We start from the raw sequence: 20059 nt of genomic DNA on the forward strand, positions 1-20059 counted from the left end.
GTGTCCTGGGGGTGACGTGGAAATATTTTAAACAGGTGTTCATGTTTTAGGAAGGCTGTTGTGGCCGCAAGAAAGAGGGTGGGTTTGGGGTGACAAAGACTGGAGGCACAAAGAGCTCTTCGCTGCGGTGATCCAGTTGAATGGTGTGGGTCTCATCGGAGGCGGGAGGCTGCAGGGTGAAGAGGAGGAAGAGTCGTCACAGAAGAGACATTGGGGAGGTAGAGTCGGTACTCCTTGTTGCCTGGAGAGGGTGGGGGAGACAGAGGCGTCGCCGAGGATAACTCCCAGGCATATGGTGTCTGGGCAACTGGCTCACATGGAATATAGAGGTGAGAGGGCTTTCGTGTCGTGTTGTTTCAATAACCGAACAGTCTTCTAGTCAGTTTAGAAAAATGTGTCCATCCAGAAGTCTCCATGGCTTTTAGTACCAAGGTGAATCGGAAGGGACACTGCTGTGTTCTTGAGCACTTCTAAACTGTGGTGTTGGCAGCTTTTGTCGTCTTGAGAATGGCTTTTTTATCCACTTAATTTGTCTTTCTTAGGCGTACGCCAGGCTCCCCTTGCTGAATTCTTACTTAATTCTGGAGCTGTTGGGGCAGCACCTGAGCCCCACTGTGGATGTTAGCCTGTTGTTTTCTCTTCCTCTCTTGCATCCAGGGCTTCATTTAACCATCGAAACTCACACATTCCTCTCTTCCCTAGTGCCTGCAACTTCTCACCCACACTTTCAACCGAGAGTTCAGCCAGGTGCACGGCAGCGTCAGTGACTGTAAGGTGAGCAGCTCGGATTTCCCGTCCCAGGTTCCCTGCTTTGAGGTGGCTTCAGACGAGTGTACGGCTCTTGTATGTATTTAACTTTTCAGAGTCAGAACACTGACTTCTGCAGATAAAGGTATCACCCTGTGTCTCTTAGAGTGTTATTAGATGGGAAACATTTTGGCTTTTCCCTGAATCCCATGGAGAAAATCCTGTAGAGGCTGGTATGTCACTGCGTGGCAGGACACCAGAGGTTCCGAAGTTCTTGGTGGCATTAAATGTTGTTGCCTTCAACGAAGAATGAGGTGTTAAATTAGCTTTAGGCATACAACATAGTGATTGAACAATTGTGTACATTACCCAGTGCTCACCCCACGGTAAGTGTGGTCCCCATCTGGCACTACGCAATGTTATTACAGTATTACTGGCTATATTCCCGATGCTGTACTTCGTCCCCATGACTTATTTATTTTATAACTGGAAGTCTGTACCTCTTCATCCCCTTCATCTGTTTCCCCATCCCCTCACTAATCTCCCCTCAGTTTGTTTTCTGTATTTAAAAGTCTGGGTTTTTTGCTTTTTTTGTTTTGGTTTGGTTTGGTTTTTAGGTTCCACGTATAAGTAAAATCATATGGTATTTGTCTTTCTCTAATACACTTACCATAATACCCTGTCGGTCCATCCATCTTGTCACAAATGACAAGGTCTCGTTCATTTTTATGGCTGAGTGATATTCCATCATGTGTGTAGACCACATCTTCTTTATACATTCATCTATTGATGCACTTGAGTTGCTTTCACATCTTAGCTATTGTAGATAATGCTGCAGTGAACATCATGTGCGTATGTCTTTTTGAGTTAGTGTTCTCGTTTTCTTTGGGTAAATACCCAGTAGTAGAATTACTGGATCAAAGGACTACCTGATACTGCTCAAAGTGTTGATTTGTTTGCCTGCCTTCTCCACGTAGAACGTAAGCTCCAGGAGGGCAGGGCTTGTGCCATATTCTTAGACTAGTGCCTGTTGTTCTAAATAGTGGGCTCATAGAGATAGGCTCATTTAATTAATGCAGGACAGTCACAAAATAAAAAGCCAGTCTTCCCTCTTTTGTAAATGATTCCTACTGTGACACTCAGGCCATAAGTCACCTTCTTGAATGACCTGCAGCAGATTTATGAACATGAGGTCACTGGGTGTCAAAGCTCCTCGTTGCAGAGGCATTTTGGGCTTTCAGCTGAATCTCACTTGCTGTCTTCTGTTTGCCTCCAGTTGTCTGATATCTCTCCTATTGGACGGGATCCCTCTGTGTCCAGTTTCAGCAGTGCGACCCTCACTCCCTCCTCCACCTGCCCTTCTCTGGTAGAGGCTAGGAGCAACTCTCTGGATCAGAAGTAAGTACCCTAGTTTACTTAAAAAAAGTAAAATAAAAGAGGCGCCTGGCTGGCCCAGTTGGTGGAGGATGCAACTCTTGATCTTGGGGTCTTGAGTTCAAGCCCCACGTTGGTGGTAATGATTACAATCAATTGATTGATCAATCGATAAACTTGGGGGACAAAAGAAGCCACGAGTACCCAGACTTCACTGAGAGAAGCAAGTCTAAGAACCAAAGAAACACCAGGCTTCCTCTTGCTCAGTGGTTCTCCTCTGAGAGCAGGACTGTCCCTCTCGGCAGCACTCAGAAATATGTGGGGGCCTTTTCTGGATATCACAGCCCCAGGGAGATGCTCCTGTACCTTCTGACACCACGTCTGACCAGCTTTCTGCATGAAAACCCTTGGTTCCTCTTCCGAATCCCTCCCCTGCCCATTTTGGCCTTCTGTCCCCACTCCTGCTTGGTTCCCCGGTCATACCAGACAGAACAAGCCCCATCTTGGGGAAAACGGTGTAAAACTCATTTGGAAAAAATATTTTGATGGCACAACGAAATATATTGGTAAGAATAATAGAGACAAATTTAGTCTAGAGCCCATGAATTCATCACCATAATCACTTGATTGTGACCCACCATCACATTCCTGTGCCCATCTCTGTTCACTGTGCTCCCCTGTCAGAGCCCACCTGGGTATTGTCCAGCTGTCTGTCTTACTGTACCAACATGGGCACAGTTGAGTGTGGCTGAGAAAATAACACAACCAGGTAATTTAATTAATTTGGGATGTCATCAACCATAACATTATTTTATGTGCCACTAAGAAAGAAAAAAGCACTGCCAACCAAAATGGGACCTGTCATCAATTGTAAGCTGCATCCCAACTCAAGAAATGGTGAAGTATTAAAAAACGGGCTTTTTAGAATTGGGGAGATACAATTCATCAGGCTAAGCTGCTCTATGATAACACATAGTGCAGAGTGGAGGAAGGAGCTCCTTCTCACGTCAGGGTCCGGACTGCGTTTGGTCCCTGGTCGTTCGGGAAGCCAGCTTCTTCCCTGCCAGCCCCTTCTGGCGGTGGTTCTCGGATGTCAGCACACACCAGTGTCACCTGGGAGGCTTGTTAAAGTACAGGTGGCTGAACTCCACTCATCGTCCCTGATTCTGTAGGTCTGGGTTGGAGCCTGAGAATTTGAATTTCTAGCAAGTTTCCAGGTGCTGCTGGTCAGGGATTACACTTTGAGAACCACTGCCCTAGTTATGGCCTTGGAACGAAATAGAAACACGTAAGGAAATTGAGTTCCTGCCCCAGACACTTCCGTTCAGAGGGCTTCAGATTAGGAAGAGGGACTGCGTGACTTGGTGACTTTTGTAACTTCTAAAGGATGACCCCAGTTGAAGTTGGAATTAACTTTCTGACACCAGCTTGTCTTCTCAGCCGAGCTCTCTGAAACTGATGTTTGCAAGGCCCCTGCTCTTAAGGGGAGGGCTTGTTCCTCCCGGTGAGAGGGTTGTACACATTACGCGTTGACTTTGCTGAAGCTCCTGTTACCCCTAACCTTTCTCTTTTAAAGGACCCCAGAAGCCAATTCCCGGGCCTCTAGTCCCTGCCCAGAATTTGAACAGTTTCAGATTGTCCCAACTGTGGAAACACCCTATTTGGCCCGAGCAGGAAAAAATGAATTTCTCAATCTTGTTCCAGATATTGAAGAAATTAGACCAGGGTGAGTACTGTATTGACCAGAGATGCCAGGTATAAAAGACACATCGCGGTAATTTACTCTCTGCTCTTGTACTTGCGGTGACTGTTACTGTCTAATGCCAATGGAATCTGGAGGGAAGAGCCAGGCCGGGTTCCTGCCCCGCTTGTGTCCTGTCAGGCATCTCCACCACACCACAGTATGCTGTGGGGGTGGGACTTTGTGTTCTTTTGCTGTGTTATTTTAGCAGAGAAGATTCTAGGCCAAACAGATCTTTTGCCTGTTTTGTTCATCCTAGGGGCTGGGCCTAGGTGGGACGTATTTTCACGTTCCTCAGGCCATGATCACTTCTTTTTGTGAGAAACTAACGTCTCTCATGCTGTCCTTTTTAGCTCCGTGGTCTCTAAGAAAGGATACCTGCATTTCAAGGAGCCACTTTACAGCACCTGGGCGAAACATTTTGTCGTGGTCCGTCGCCCTTATGTCTTCATCTATAACAGTGACAAAGACCCAGTGGAGCGTGGCATCATTAACCTGTCCACAGCACAGGTGGAATACAGTGAGGACCAGCAGGCCATGGTGAAGGTCAGTCCTGCTCTCTTGGCTACTAATTGCCACCTGCACCCTTTCCTTCTGAGTTCTAAATTCTCCGTTGTGTGGTATGGCATACTTCCTATGTGTCTGGTCTCCCTGACCCTTCAGTGTGCAGTGCTGTGTGCCTGGGAATATGGCAGGGTGGTCCCCGTTGTCAGGAGCCATCGTAACTTTCCTGTCTCCCTGTGTCTCTTACAGACACCTAACATCTTTGCTGTATGCACAAAGCATCGTGGGGTCCTTTTACAGGCTCTCAATGACAAAGACATGAACGACTGGTTATATGCCTTTAACCCACTCCTTGCTGGCACGATACGGTAAGAAGTTGTCCTCGTGTTTCCTTCTTCCTCTTGGCTTTTGGTCAGTGTTAATCGAGAAGAAAGTCTTGTTCCCAAAAGGTGGGTTGAGGATAGAGGAAGGACAGCGGTGTAAGTGTGGTTGTAAGGTGATGATGAGGCCTCCACTTCTCATAAGGTGTCACCTGGTGTCCTGAATGACTAAGGGAACCTGGTCACATTTGCATTCAGTTAATGTCCTGCTTTGATTTTTTTTTTTCCCAAGATTTTATTTTACATTTTTATTTTTTGACTGAGTCAGGGGAAGGTGGTGAGAACCTTCGTGGTCTCCCAGTATTCCACTCTGTGATCCAGCCTCTGCTCTTGTGAGGGGCTTTTGTCCCAGGGGCCCCCACAGCTAAGCCTGCTTCTTCAGGGAGCCTAGAGACCTGGGCCTGGAGTGCTGAAGGGGAAGAAGCCCAAGAGAACCGCACAGGAGAGAGACCTGTGAGGGGGGGACATCTGCACCCAGCTTTCTAATCCGTCCTCTTCCTCTGTCACCTGTAGGTCAAAACTGTCCCGCAGATGCCCCAGCGAACCGAAGTACTAAGTGACTGCTGAGCACCCTCGCTCGCCTTCGAGAGATAAAGAAAGTGTTGCCTCTCACTTCTCTCTGTGATTCTTGATGGCCCCTCTCGTGTGTAAGCCTGTGGAGTAACTGCTTTCCCTCCTGTCAGCATTCTTTCTAGCTCTCCTGGTCCCCGTCTCCATTGCTGTGTACCCTTCTCTTTTTTCCTGTGCTGAGAATCTTGGTAGTAGCATGTGGCCTAACAAAAGGAAGAAAAACAAACACAACCCAGAGGGGATCCAGTGAATCTCCCAAGTTATTTTTCCATCTTTTGGCTTCCTTCTGTATGATAGGTCCCCGTTGTGACCACCTGTGATGTCTGTACTGCTGTCTTTGGATATCTTTGTCTGTTTTTTAAGACAACATAATATTTTTTTCCTTTTCTGTATTTGTGATATCACTTTAATTTTGGGTGGGGGGTGGCTTAGAGACTACGGGAGGAAACATCTGGCTTTTTTTAGAACCTTAAAAGGAAAAAACTTACCTTTTCCCTTTCCATCTCTTTTTACCATTGCTAATCCCTGCATTTTCCATTCAGGGAAGAGGTTGTGGTGAGCTTACAAATGGCACAGGTGTGTTCTCTGAAAGCTTATGTAGAATATAGTTATGCGGTTTTCTTTTAGTGGAAGAGAGAAGGGAGGACTTCTTAGTGGGCCTGGAACTGTGGCTGCTGCTGACCTTGTAAGAAAGGGAAGAGCCAAGGATATTGCCATTGGATTTGAGAGGACCGTGGGATTTGACAGTGGGTCATGAAGGCGGGCGGACGCTGGGATGAGGGTAGTTCCTCACAGCAGCACTCCGTGAACTGCTTTTCTCTCCGTTTCTCATTTCTCTTCTCGGCATTAGTGATGGTGGTACAGTTTGGAATTAGCGCTCTGTCATACACAAAGGTCCCACAAGGGGGGAGTGACTCACTTTCCGGTATTGAACTTGATGGTCCTTGCTGTCATTATAATTATGGTAATGCTGAGTAGTGACCTTGTCATTGTTGTAGCTCCCTTTGCGCAAAGAAATGTGGCTTTCAAGGAAAGTCTTGGAAGTCTCCTTCTGAATCCAGTGGTCATTTCCAATGATCCTTGTCAAATTGAAAATACTTTCAGTAATGCTTCTCCCCCTATAATCATAAATCAGCAGACACGGCAGGCTTTGCCTTCTGGATCCTGGGATTAAAAGAATCCCCTCCCACCACTAAAAAAACCAAAAGGACACCTGGGGGCAGAGAAGAGCCGCACCTAAGCACCTAAGCCCGGGCCCCAGTGGCTTGCTGCCGCCTCCGCCTTGCCTCAGAGCTTGGTTATCTTCATGGGATGTGGAAATACTGCCAGAGGAGGAAGGAGGAAGCTCGCTGCTGACAGTCTCCTTCTCTGACAGAACAGGGTCATCTGCATGCAGACACCATCATGGAAGAAGATACTCTTTCTCCTTGAGCTGCCCGTTAGTTTTATAGGAATGGCCTGGGGAAAAGAAGTCCTGCAGGTTAATTCAGTTGCTTTGCCAGTTGACCTGGGGTATTTTGTACCATCCTTTACCTCCCTCACCACACCTCTGTTTGACCATTCCTCGGGCATTTAGGAAAGTGTCTGCCCTCTCCCACCTTGCAGAGACTGAGGGTCTCCAGCCTTGAAGTTGCTGACTCTTAGGAGGTGGGGACCTGCGGATTTTCTGCTTCAGGCAGCAGGGGGCGGGGCGCATGCACGCTGTGGAACAGAGCTGGGCAGGTGCGTGTCAGCAGACCCTTGCTCCTGACTTCCTGGTTGGGCTCTTCTCTAAGAAGAGGTCTCCTGGCTTCGGTAGAGTTGCCTTGCAAAGAGGAGGAAAAGTGAATTGTGGCGCTTAAAAGGATAGAAATCCCAGGCTGTGACCTTAGCTGAAAAGTGATCAATAAAAATTCTACAGTAGGTTTGTTTTTTTTTTTAACTTCCTTCCTCTCCTTAAAACATAGGTCATTAACTGTGATATTATTTGTTTTCTAAGCGATGCGTGAGATTTTTAATGTAGTTAGAGGTTCCTTCGTTGTCTAATGGACACAATATGCCCTTCTGGTGTAGACTCAAATCCAGGATCTGTTGGTGCTTCGAGACTGCTCCTGGCCTGGAATGAAATCTGATTTCAGGGAAATGAAGATGAAATTCGAAGGTTACATTTTAGAATGAAGTCACGGGTGCCACTGCTGTTTGTCACGAAGTCTGACAGAGGGACCCATGTCCGTGACAGAGGGAGGTGGGGAGGGCTGAGGGGGAGTAAAATCATGTGATACACTGAAATAACGTTTGGTTTTTCTTCTAACTCAAAACTGGCTTGGAAAGTCTTTGCTTTGGAGGTGTCAGAGATTAGAACGGGTAGAACTGGACTGTTGGTAATGCCCCTGGGTGAGAGGGCCCCTGAGGAAGCAGGACGTCTGCGTCCTACAGGGGTCTCTGGCGGGTATGCTTTCCACCATCTGAGGACAGCCCTTATTTGTTCACCCCTTTTCCTCTAGTGGCTCATGTCCAGGTCGGAGTTGGAACAGTTTCAGGATTAATGTCCCTTTCTGGACAGATCCATCCCCACCTCGAAGCTGAGAGAGCATTTATGGCAGGAACTACTTAGGCTTTAGCTGAAGCCATGGTGGCAGGAAAGTTGATATTTAATATTAATATAATATTAATATTATATTAGTATTTAAGGAAACTACCTTTTGAGGGTTTTTTACGTGTTTTTTTTTTTTCCTAAAGCACTCCTTAAAACAAGCAAAAAACAAAAGGAAAGAAAAAGCTCTTACACAAATTAAGGAGAACTGAGTGCTAGCTGAAAGTAATCATGTCCTCCCCTCCTTCCTGGCCCTCCTGTCTCCTGCCAAAGCAAAACATGACCTCAGCCCACAGCAAACCAGTGCCCACAGCCTCCTCACCTCTGCGCCTGCCTGGGAGTCAGCCAGCTCTTGGGCCAGGCTGTGCAGGGCCGAGCAGCCGTGCACACAGCCAGGGGTGTGGGGAAGGGCTGCTATGGGCAGCGGGGTGGGCACCCAAATTCTAGTGCATCGTTAAAACCCCCGAGCCTTCACTGTGAGGGGAAGGAAAATGATTTTTCCCGGCTAAGAAACTACTATTGTTTTACATTTTTTTGCCCTTAAGTGCATTGAATTTTTACAACTACTCATATTTTCAGTGGGGTTTTTCAGCTCTTTTAAGATGAAGGAATAAGTTAAATCATTGTGAAAGATCTTTAGGGATCTAAAAATAAAATGACTTCTCCTGGCACATATTTCAAAGCAAAGACTTTGTTGCCTGCTGCTTGTTGTGATTTACAGGGATATTTAATTTTGTAAGGTATTTGTATATTTATACAGCTGTAATTAATTGCACATTGGACTGGGAAAGAACGGATGACCGAGTGCATAGCAGCTCCGGTACACTCCCATTTCCTCACGCTGCGTCCACTCGGGTCGTCCAGGATGGGGTCAGGGCTTGTCTGTCTGTGTGACTTGGGTCCTTCGTTTTCGCTTTGGGTTCCCTTTCTAAAATGTGATTATTAACCTGCTCCTTAAAAAGAAGACACTAATTCTGCTGCTGCTCTCAGAAGGTTTGCTGAATGTGTTTGTAAGAGGACTCTGACTCGTGTGCACTGCGCTGCCCGGCACGGCCAGTAACCACTCAGCCCAGTGTGCGGCCAAACCAGGACTGGGTAGCAGGGCTGTACTGATAGTGCTTCCTTAGGAAATGGAAATGTCAGCTGAGAGATTATCTACAGTTGTTCAAAAGGCCATTTATGAAATTCGGATTTGAGCCCCAAGAGATCTTAGGAAAGCTTCTCTGATCATTTAAAGGAAAGAATGAGAGTTGATACAAATGTCATGTTAAAAGCTGTGCTCAGAAAGTCCGAGCTGAGGTTGGTCTCTTGCCAAACCCTGGCTGTTGCGTGTCGTCTTCATGTCTTCAAGTTCCCTTTTTCCAGGCTGCACATTCTGGCATCGGTTTGCCTGAGGACTCCATCAGCCTTCTCGCGTGCAAGGCGCCACCCGGCGGGATTTCGGGTCTCTTCTCACCACCCATGTGTGCTGCCACGGAACCCGTGGAGCACATGTGGCCTTTTTGAACCAAGACTTTGCAAACTGATCTCTCCCCAGTAAGGAGTTGAGCACATTAGCAACAATGTACATTATTAATTTCAGATTTTCATTTTCATGTTTTATTATGTAAATATTATCTGATGTTTGGAGCTTGAGTATACAGAATGTAAATATAGTTCTTGTATTTGTACTAATTCTGGTTCTTTTGCTGTATAGCCTTAGATGTGCAATGCGGACATTATCTAACTGTGTATGGTAACCTTGCATCACGGAACTCTTAGTGAACGAGGTAAACATAATAAAGGTACAGCCAGTGCATCAGAAGGCTCTTGATGTGCATTTATTCTTGCACCCTTTGAAAGGCAGTTACACAAGATTTCTTTTCTTGACTTGCAAAGGTATTACTGTGGTGTGACCTACCTGTTCTTTTCTGATCATTCACAGTAGGGTTATTACAATGTCAGGTGCTGTTTCTTTGTGCTGTTTCTTTGACAGTGTTTTCCTCTCAAGTGTTGTCTGGGTTCTCCTGAAGCCTCTCCTTATATACCTACCAGTGATTCTCCAGTGGTGGTTTTTCTGGGTGGAAAGGTTGAATCGTTCACACTATCTGCTTCATTTAACAAGTTCCCATTGTGAGCAGAGCATGAGCAGGAACCACTGACCTGGTTGTTTGGGGGGAGACAAGAAGGGAGGGGGAAGCAGCGTTCAGGCAAAGGGCAGTGATTGGGTCAGTGCCCATCTGAGCGCCCATCCCATGCCCGCGCCCAGGTTGTGATAACTCAGCAGCAAACAGAACGTGCCCCAGCTTTCCTGTCCCCTTGAGGAAAGACTTTTGTGTCATGAATGTGGAATGTGTCATGTCAAGTGGTCGGTGACAGCAAATGGCAGCTGAATGGGAGGTGGGAAGGGATGGGAGGGAGGCATCCTCCTAGATCTTGTCGTCAGGGAAGGCCTGTGTTGCCAGAGGACTTTTGAATGAGGGAACGCATCTGCATGCAAAGCCCTGGGCAAGGAGGTCTCCAGGCAGAGAAGCTAAGCCCTTGGGGCAGCAGTGTCCTCTGTGGGTTCCAGAGATAGCAGAGAGGCCCTGCTGGGTAAGGGGGAGAGCACTAGAGCCTTGGCGGCCGCAAGTAGCCAAAGATCTGGTGGTTTAAGGCTTAGGTAACTCTAATTTCGTTAGTGTGAAGCAGGAAGCCAGTGAAGGGTTTGGGGGACATGAGTCACATGGTCCTAGTTGTGTTTTCAAAAGACCATTCTGAGTGCTGAGTGAAAAACAGCCTGTGGGGGCAACAGATGGGGGACCAATGAAGGAAGGGAGACAAAATAAGAAATTGTTTCCCAGTGTCCCCGGGGGACGGTGGCAGCTGGGACCCAGGTAGCAGCAGTGAAGGCGGGAGATGTGGTCAGAGTCAGGACATTCTAACGTCAGCTAACAGATTGGCTCAGCCACTGCGTGCAGGTAACTCGGGACATGTGCCCGAGCGTGAAGAACGCGTGGCAATTGCCTGAAAAGAAGGTTGGGAGAATGGGGGGGGGGGGGCTCAGTGAAGGATTTGGTTCTGGTCATGTTCACTTGGAGACCCCGACCCCGACCTTTCCACCTGACTTAACAGCTGCCGAGGCAGCTGGATTCAGGGGAGAGAGGTGGGGCCGGAGACGCACGTTTGGGAGTTGTCACTGTGAGGGTGACAGAGAAAGGCAGGAGGCGACGAGGCTTGGGAATGAGTAGCTGGTGAGAACCAAGGCTCAGGTCCCGGAACACCGCCACCAGGACAAGTCAGGAGGGAGAAGACGAACATGAAGGAAGGGCCGTGGAGAGAGAGGGACATTTGGCAACCAGGTTGAGGACCTGTTTGAAGATGGAAGCAGTGAGAACTGTGTCCAGTGCAGCCGTGACAGGTTAAGGTCAGAACTGGGCAGCGACCACAGGTTTTGGCAACAGGGAGGTCTAGGAAGTTTAAGGGAGCCAGAGAATACCATCACATTTTCCGAGTTTCAGAGCCAACCGAGAAACAATAAGGCACATGGCAGATCAAAATAGTCTCCTTGATTACTATTAAAGGTCGAGAACGTGACAATTAGAGCGTTGGTGCACCAGACTCGCCTGCGGTCACGCTGAACATGGATTCTGGCCGAGCAGTCTGAGGTGTGGCCCGAAATTCCGCATTTCTTATCAGCTTCCAAGGCAGACACCAGTGCTGCTGTCGTGGGTCTCCTCTGAGGAGCCAAAGGATAGAGGAAGAACAGACTGTTCTCGGGAGGCAGGTGAGTCTTTTTAAAGGGGAGGACGTGGCCAGGCTGTCCATGCTTTCCAAACTCGCAGTTATCACTTCTCTCCCGGGGGTCTGTGAGGGGCTGGCAGGAGCAGGAAGTTTCCAGTAATGGAGCCCTCTTCACATGGGAGGAGACATTAGGAGTGTCTCTGCCCTAGCAAGGTCATTGGTGGCTAGAGTGGCATTTTCTTGAGTGGTGCCACAGAAAGCATACCTGGGGTAGGTTCCAGGGGAAGGGGGAGGAGAGGAGGTTGAAATAGTACAGTTGATTCTTTCCGAGATTTGTACCGTACAGGGGAGAAGGATGAGGATATGGAGTCAAGGAGACGTTTTTGTTTAAAGAAAGGAAAGCTTTCCATATGAATGTGTGTGCGCGCAGACTGGATGAGTGAGCAGGAAGGGAAACCTGGCACAGGGAAGAGACCAGCGTGGAGCGCTTTGCTAGATCCCTACCCTGTAGGCTGGTGCGGTGGCGCACTGGGTCTCAGGTCCCCCGGGGGGCCCCCGGAGGCAAGGCGCGGTGGGCGGCAGTGCTACACGCCCGGGCCTCTTCTGACGGCTACAGTTTCCCTCCGTGGGACTCCTCAGCCTTAGAAGGTAAGTCCCCTCGGGGGGGTCATGTCGGGCCGTGCCTTCCCGGACTCCACTGGATTTGCGCCGACACTGACTTAGTCTTACAGAGTTGGGGGTCTCCTGCAACCAGACCTCATCCAAGCTCGCGTAGGCTTGGTCCCTCACCAAGGTCGCTCTCTTGAGAGTCGCCGTGTCTCTCACAAAGCTGACGGCACGGAACATCACGAGGTCCCCCGGAACGGTGCACACTGAATGCATTACTTTCTACCTGGTATTTCTTGTCATTCCACTTGTGGTCAGGGCGGGGGGGGGGGGTGCGTGGGGGAGATTCTTCATGTCCCTTAGGAACTCTTTGTCTCTGCACAGTCCCTCTAATTTAGCTTTTCTGAGGACATCACCTGCTTGCTCCTCTGGCGTTTGAATATATGGTCTCCTGGTTTTTTCCATAGTTGCTCCTTCTACCTGGCAGCAAACGAGTCCTTTGAGTTCGTTGCACGAATTACAGCGAGTGAGTGGCAGAGCTGAGATTATCAAATCTGCCCCAACTAGTATGTTTGTTAACTTAGACACCCTCTTACGTAAGTCCAACAAAGGATTCTGTCCTGGGAGAGTTGCACAGAAGGGCTGTTTTTGTAGAATTCATGCCCATGTTTTGATTTGGGATTTGGGGATTTTAGGGCAAGGCGAAAAGTTAAGGTGAATAATAACGTGAGTTGATTTCCTTAAGCATTGTAAGCCAAGCATTTGAGGATTTTCTAAAAATTAAAGGTCAGCTTGCCCTGGCTCTGGGAAGCCTTGGCTCTACTCCACTCATCTCTGGGAGAGACTTGCCTTTGTCCCAGCCCTGCAGTCGTGTGCTGGTCTCAGCCTATCAATAACCAATGTTGTGGCTAGACCAGCCCTGGGGTTATTTTGATTGCAAGGTGCCCTTCAGCAGTAACAATCAGGAAACTGGGGAACAACAACAAAAAGGTTCATTATTTTTACAGGACCTGGAAATTACCTGGCACTCCTGGGGCCACCCAGCAAGGTTATAGTTAGAACACCCAGGCCTGGGGTTCTGCTTTTATTAGGGGTGGAGGGGATCCAGGGTTTAGCTGGGCTCACTCTTTATTGGTGAATTTAAAACAAAAGCAGGAATTTAAAGGGGGAAGAAAAAACAAGTGGCCCAAATGGTCAGTTAACCAAGATCTCTAAAACAGAGGAGCCCGGGGAGTCGGGTGGGGTCGGGGGGGACTGGCTCTTTATCTAGTGGCCTGGCTGGTAAAGCATTATTTTTGAGAGCGCCATCAAAGCTTAAGTGTCAGGCACTTAGAAAAAAGAGAAACCCCAATTGTCACTGTCCTGACACCTGCCCTCTCCTAAACGGGTTTGCGGTAGTTTGCCAACAGTCCTGGGAAACAGCGTTTTTTGCTGGTTATTAGCACCTTAGCAAAGAAATGGGATGGCTATGCCGCATGTAACATTAGTAATAGAAGGAAGCAGATGGGGGCTGTTGGATTAGATATTTAAACATGTTTGCCTAAAGCAACGCCTATTCAGTAATAACTTGGGTGTGTCCAGATGTTGAGTCACATTGACTCAGCATAATTGCTCTCGCTTGCCAAATCTCAGACTAGAGCAATCAATTTGTTCCTGCAACGAAACCTGGTGGTCAGCTTTCCTTGCAGCCGAGCCCCACAGAAAGGGGGAATCCTTGCAACAAAGCTGAGAGGTGTGCGGGCACCGAGGCCCTCTTGGAGGGAGCCACCGTGTCAAGTCCTACCTGTACAATTTCCAGAAGGGTGGTTTGTTCTCCAAAACTAGTCACAGAAAGGCCGTTTTGATTTGGCTTTCCTTTTAAAGTCAAATAAAGGTCACTAATATGCAGCTAAACCCAGTTTCGCCGGGGAAACGTATCTCTGTGAGCCTGCCTGACGATGGCCTGCAACTCCCATGAGGACGGAGTGCTGGGCTCTGCCTTAGCCGACTTGGCCTAAGTTCTGTTCTGCGTCTGGCTGAGGAAGTCAGCTTCCCCGCGCTGAGTCTCCTTGTCACGTTAGATAATAACGGCATCTTGAGGGCCGCCTGGGTGGCTCAGTCAGTTAAGTGTCCGACTGTTGATTTCTGCTCAGGTCATGATCTCAGGGTTGTGAGATGGAGCCCGATGTTGGGCTCCGCTGCCCTCAGTGAGGAGTCTGCTGCTTTCTCTCTCTCTCTGTCTCTACCCTGCCCCCCATGCTCTTTCTCAAACCCAAAACAAACCCTGTAGCAACTTGAAGTTTGCAAGGAACTTTCCTATATATTAGCTCACTTTGATCTGCCCACCCTGGGAAGGAGGCAGGACAGACAGGAGGTGGTACCCCTGCAGTCAAGGACCCTACAAGCTTTTTTTTTTTTTTTTAATAAACTCTGCCCAGCGTGGGGCTCAAACTCACAACCCCAAGATCAAGAGTTGCATGCTCTACTGACTGAGCCAGCCAGGCACCCGAAGGACCCTGCAAGCTCTTGTTAGCCCCTGGAGAATAACCAGAATTGGGGGAGGTTCGAAGCTTCTCCCTGCATGTTCTGCTTCTTGGTGGCCCTCCTCCTCTGCTATGAGGCTGAGGTGCTGAATGCAGCTTGCAAGAGAGGAATACCAGTGGAGGCAGCCCCAGCACAGAGTCTGTTTGTCTCAGTTTGCCCCCAGATCCGTGTCTGGAAAGTCCCAGGCCCCGACCGCTCTCTGGCAGACTCACGGTGAAGACCCTCACCGCAGACAGAAGGACAGTGCTGTGGAGGGACTGCGGGCTCTGGCGGTGTGGAGAGGATAGGCAGTGCTCTCTGCAAGAAAATTTTAAAAGCATAACATTTGGAAGAAGTATTAAAAATGTTTCAAGGTGGGATGCCTGGGTGACTCAGTTGGTTAAGCAGCCGACTCTTGGTTTCAGCTTGGGTCGTGACCTCAGGGTTGTGAGATCGAGCCCCACATCAGGCTTAATGCTCACCACGGAATCTGCTTCAGATTCTCTCTCCCTCTCCCTCTGCCCCTCCTGCTTGTGCGCTCTCTCTCTCTCTAAAGTAAATAAATCAGTCTTAAAAAAAAAATGTTTCCAGGCTCTGGAAATCAACCAAATGTAGACAAATTAAAAAACATTTATTCTTGGGAAAAACTACTGAGTCTCATGTAAGAGCAGTGGAGGCCTGCAGCCCTCTTGCCTGGGGCTGCCGCCCACCCCTGCCCTCTCTCTCTTGGTAAGGGAAGCAGTTTTACCAGATCAGGGCTCTGCTCTGAAGGGGGCATACTTGATCATGTGTTGTTTGAGGGTCACGGAGGAGAGCTGTAGGTTTTTTATCAGCCCAAAGCAGCAAAGGTGGTGAGAAATGAATGGGGAAAAACCCAAGGCTTGCTAGCCTGAGGTCTAGGCAGCCGAGGAGTCAGAAATTTATCGGGGAGACCATGGAAGCGAGAGTGCTGTAGGAATGGGTAAGCGCTCAGCACCTCCCAGGCTGCCAGGGATCTGCACAAATCAGTAAACCAACCCTCAGTACCTAACCTGAAACCCCCTAGAAATGTATCTGTTAACCAGTAAACGTGGGAATTTCCTGGTCAACATGACGAAAGGTACTGGTGGACCCTTGAGTTCCCCTTGGGAGGGCGACCTTGCCTAAAATAACAAATTCTTTGCTAACAATTTCCTTTTTTTCCACTCTCCTCTCTACCTTTATTTATTTATTTATTTTTAAAGATTTTATTTATTTATTCGACAGAGATAGAGACAGCCAGCGAGAGAGGGAACACAAGCAGGGGGAGTGGGAGAGGAAGAAGCAGGCTCATAGCGGAGGAGCCTGATGTGGGGCCCGATCCTGGAACACCGGGATCACGCCCTGAGCCGAAGGCAGACGCTTAACCGCTGTGCCACCCAGGCGTCCCTCCTCTCTACCTTTAAAAGCCTTTCCTCTCCTGTAGCCCTTTGGAGCTCCCCTGTACTTGCTAGACAGGATGCTGCCGATTCATGAATCAATTAAGAGAGCCAGTTAGATCTTTAAAATGTATTTGGTTGAATTTTTGTTATTTAACAGATTTGGTGGCAGCAGTGGGATCCAAAGCAAACTTCCAGCAGCATTTGGGGACAACGAAAAACTAGTGTGATACCTGTGAACCGTTTGAGTTCACTGCTTTTCTCGCCGTTTCTGAGGGCTGTTGGTGAGTTCCTCCGGATCTAAGCTCTGCCCTTTTTGTGTTCAGGCTCCCGATCTAATCAGCTTTTCTTTACAGGGCAGGTCCGTTTGAGTGGCGGAGAGTTATGCCCAGAGCCAAGCCCCCTAGCCTTTCAGGTCACAAATCGCCCTATGGATTTGTGGATGGAAACCTCAGCAAGTGACCACAGGTAGTGGTGGTGGTGTGCATGGGGCCATCTTGCGGCCAGGGTACTGTAACGTCTCTTGGTTACTGCCGATGCATTAAGATGCACATGTTTGTTTATCTGGTTTTATATAGATACAGGCTTACTAGTGGGGTTCTCAGAAGGGGCCCAAAAGGCCACAAAAATCAGTGGGCCCAAGGTGAACATTTGAAGACAGAGTACTTGCCACCTTCAAAAGACTCCCGTGGTAGGATAAGTTGGTCACAGACCAGGTTAGATTGACGTCAGGTCACCCACCAGCCTCAAGAAAACTTCCGTGCAACGAGGTACGCTGTCAAACACACACAGTCCTCAGCCTTGCCGCACACCCCATTTAGGCATCATTTTGGCTCCGAGAAACCCAAAGTCTTAGCTAATGGGATCCTTAAATTCTAAAGAGTCATGTGCTCAACCTTCCAGCACACCTGCTTATTTTATGTCTAAGAAAAACAGAAGGTTTTCTTAGAAGTTGCAGATGGCTAGCAAAAACAGCAAAATCTTACTGGGCTTCTTTTGTGTGCTGTGGAATTTGGTTCTGTAACCATCAGGCTGGAGGCCCCAAAACAAGGCCAGACAGAAATGTGAGTTGCCCCCCTTGGGCGGTTGGATATGGCTGTGCAAAAATGGGAGTTAACTCCATTTGCAGCCAGGGTCCTAGGGAGCTGCTGCAAGCTGTCAGAATTACAGCCTAAAAATCCAATGGTCCCATGGGGAACATTCCAATTAGAAAAGATCATTTAGGAAGCACCCTTGGAAGCAAAGGTTCCCCAATTAAGCCAAATGGGATACCTGTTTTAATTGGCAAACAGAAGCCTCTAAAAGGTTTCAAAACCCCAACGTGGTTTCTTTAAAAGATTTCATTGCAAGAGGCTAATGAAAAATTGCAGATGTAAGAGGGGCCTAAAACAAAAGCCTGGAAGACTGATAAAGCCCCCACTCCTCTGCTCCTGTCATCCTTTCAGTGCTCACTGTACTCATCCTCTGAATTGTTTTAACACTCGGAAAGGACTACAGAACCGTAAACAGAAGTCCACCAAGTGAAGGGCCTTACACACACCCCCATATCCACCTTCAAAGAAGGCCTGCCACATGGGTCCCTCCAGAGTTGACCAAACGGAGGGGTTTTCTAGGTAAACAGCCAAGGGGAAACTCTGGTAGATCCCAGAGCCAGCAGAGGGGATCCTGGAAAAACTGGCAGAAGCCAGCACAGGGTGGAAGTTCTTACCGAATCAGCTCTCCTGCGTCTCTGTCTGCAGTGCCCAGTTGTGAGGGGAAAATTTCACGTTGTCCCTTTCCAAATCCAGACCCGTTGGTCATTGATCCTTCGTGTCCCAGCTGCCGGCGCCTTGTTCCTCTTGTTGGCACAGCCGGGCTTGGCTTTCTGTCTGCCCGGGACTTTGTGGTTGTGTTTCTTTCTCTTGGCTCTCATTGGGAGTAACTCTGGAGCTTGGAAAGCTACTATCCTTTGCACCCTCTTTGTGGACCGTCTTACACCAAAGGGGCGATTACTGAATACTGCCAGAAATATTTAAAATTAGAACTATGTACCCAGGGGAGCCTGGGTGGCTCAGTTGGTTAAGCGGCTGCCTTTGGCTCAGGTCATGATCTCAGGGTCCTGGGATAGAGCCTTGATCGTATGGGGCTCCTTGCTGTCAGTGGGGAGTCTGCTTCTCCCGCTCCCTCTGCCCCTCTGCCCCCCCCACAATGCTCTCTCCCTCTCTCAAATAAATGAATAAAATCTTAAAAAAAAAAAAAAAAAAAAAAGAACTCTGTACCCAGAGGGAAACAAGCAAATTGAGATACTGTAGTTGGGTAGGTGGATGACCCATGATATCATTTAAGTTATAATCCGATTGTTTGAGGAACTGAAAGCAACTATCCTTATCTTTCAAATCTTCACAGAACTAGAAATGCAGCTCTAGAGGCAATTCAAAGTTCCCCTATTCCTTTCCCAATCCCCAAACTTCTCCTAACTATCTTAAACCCCTTGTAAACTATTGGCTTTAGGAAACCAAAGTCCTTCTAGAGGAACGTGCATTCTTTCTCTGTCCCTCAAACTTAGCACATCCTGTCAGGACTTTGAAATGTAAACATAGCCCACAATCACCTGAGATTGAGGGGGGAAAAGAGGGAAAGAGGCCTTTTTATAATATAAACTGCTAAAAGGGTTCTCCTGCCCAGACTCCAGCACTTCTTCCTTACCATCAATTCCAAGAACAAAGACAAGTCTTGAAAATCTTCTTCGCCAATATTAGAACTAGATTTTTCCACCTCCGATAGTATTGCTAAAATTAGTTTGTCGAAGAGCTCTATTTAGTTGGACAGGTGCTTGTAAGGATGGGGCATTCTAAAACTCTCAGACACACGAAAGCTAGTCCAAATGCTTTTTCAAGTTCACGTGACCTGGGAAAATATTCAGTTGGTTTAATTAAAATAGACTTGTCTCTAGAGTTACCAGCATTAAAATTAGAGCTTTCATTCTGCCTGGGTTTATGGAAACTCAAATAGGTTGATATCATGATCTCTTACACAAAATGGTTTTTGTGTATTTTTTAAATAGCTCAAAAGAATGATGAACTTTGATGTCTCCTAACGTTTCTATGTCCCCATAGAGATTTTGGTAATCTAAAATCTTGAAGTTTTGCTGAGTTAGGTTAAATGATGAAATAAGTTAAATTCATTAAATATGTAGATCGTTTCCAAATAAGACATAATACTAAAATACTAGTTACTAAACATAGGTTTATCTACTTCTGGCTTCCTTATTACAGAGAAACTACAGATAAGTTTGGGTCGCTAATAAACATGGGTGGGTTTTTTTGTTTATTTAATTTATTTATTAAGTTTATTTTGGGGGGTGCCTGGGTGGCTCAGATGATTGAGTAGCCGACTTCATTTTGGCTCAGGTCACAGTCTCAGGGTCCTAGGATTGAGTCCCACGTCAGGCTCCCTGCTCAGCTGGGAGTCATCTACTCCCTCTCTCTCTGCTCCTCTCTCCCCACTCATGCTTGCTCTCTCTCTGGCGCGCGCGTGCTCTCTCAAATAAACATCTTTAAAATAAATAAGGGTGCCTGGGTGGCTCAGTCAGTTAAGCATCTGCCTTCAGCTCAGGTCATGATCCGAGGGCCCAGGGATTGAGTCCCGTGCCGGGCTCCCTGCTCAGCAGCGAGCCTGCTTCTCCCTCTGCCTGCCAATCCCCCTCCTTGTGCTCTCTCTCTGAGATATATAAATAAATAAAATCTTTAAAAAAAAATGTACTTGGGGGCGGCTTGCTGGTTCAGTCAGCAGATCGTGCAACTGCTGTTCTTGGGGTTGTAAATTCAAGCCCCACTTTGGGTGGAGAGATCACTAAATAAATAAATAAGATCTTAATAAATAAATAAAAGTACTTGGTTGAATTTTTGTTACTTAACAGATCCAAAGAGGAACATTTCATGATGGTGAGGGATCGATGTATCCATCGATTATATCCATTATAACC

The 20059-nt window shown here is 47.7% G+C and overlaps 1 protein-coding gene and 1 long non-coding RNA gene across 3 annotated transcripts in view; both read left to right on the forward strand.

Annotated features, from left to right (window-relative positions):
* Positions 1 to 9686, forward strand: part of KIF1B (kinesin family member 1B) — a 121041-nt gene extending 111355 nt beyond the window's left edge. For both annotated transcript variants that reach the window (XM_008694741.2, XM_008694738.2), the window contains 6 exons: positions 703 to 774; positions 2024 to 2145; positions 3698 to 3847; positions 4216 to 4408; positions 4616 to 4734; positions 5260 to 9686. In XM_008694741.2, coding sequence (XP_008692963.1) covers positions 703 to 774; positions 2024 to 2145; positions 3698 to 3847; positions 4216 to 4408; positions 4616 to 4734; positions 5260 to 5302 — 699 coding nt within the window. In that variant the 3' untranslated portion in view covers positions 5303 to 9686. The remainder of the gene's footprint in view (positions 1 to 702; positions 775 to 2023; positions 2146 to 3697; positions 3848 to 4215; positions 4409 to 4615; positions 4735 to 5259) is intronic.
* A 1427-nt stretch (positions 9687 to 11113) lies between these two features.
* Positions 11114 to 18215, forward strand: LOC103666664. Its single transcript, XR_569579.2, has 3 exons — positions 11114 to 11633; positions 16256 to 16379; positions 16452 to 18215. It is a non-coding gene; the product is annotated as an uncharacterized LOC103666664 (long non-coding RNA).
* Positions 18216 to 20059: the final 1844 nt, after the last annotated feature.

This window comes from Ursus maritimus, unplaced genomic scaffold (genome assembly GCF_017311325.1).
Source record: "Ursus maritimus isolate PB19 unplaced genomic scaffold, ASM1731132v1 scaffold_32, whole genome shotgun sequence".
Lineage (NCBI taxonomy): Eukaryota > Metazoa > Chordata > Mammalia > Carnivora > Ursidae > Ursus > Ursus maritimus.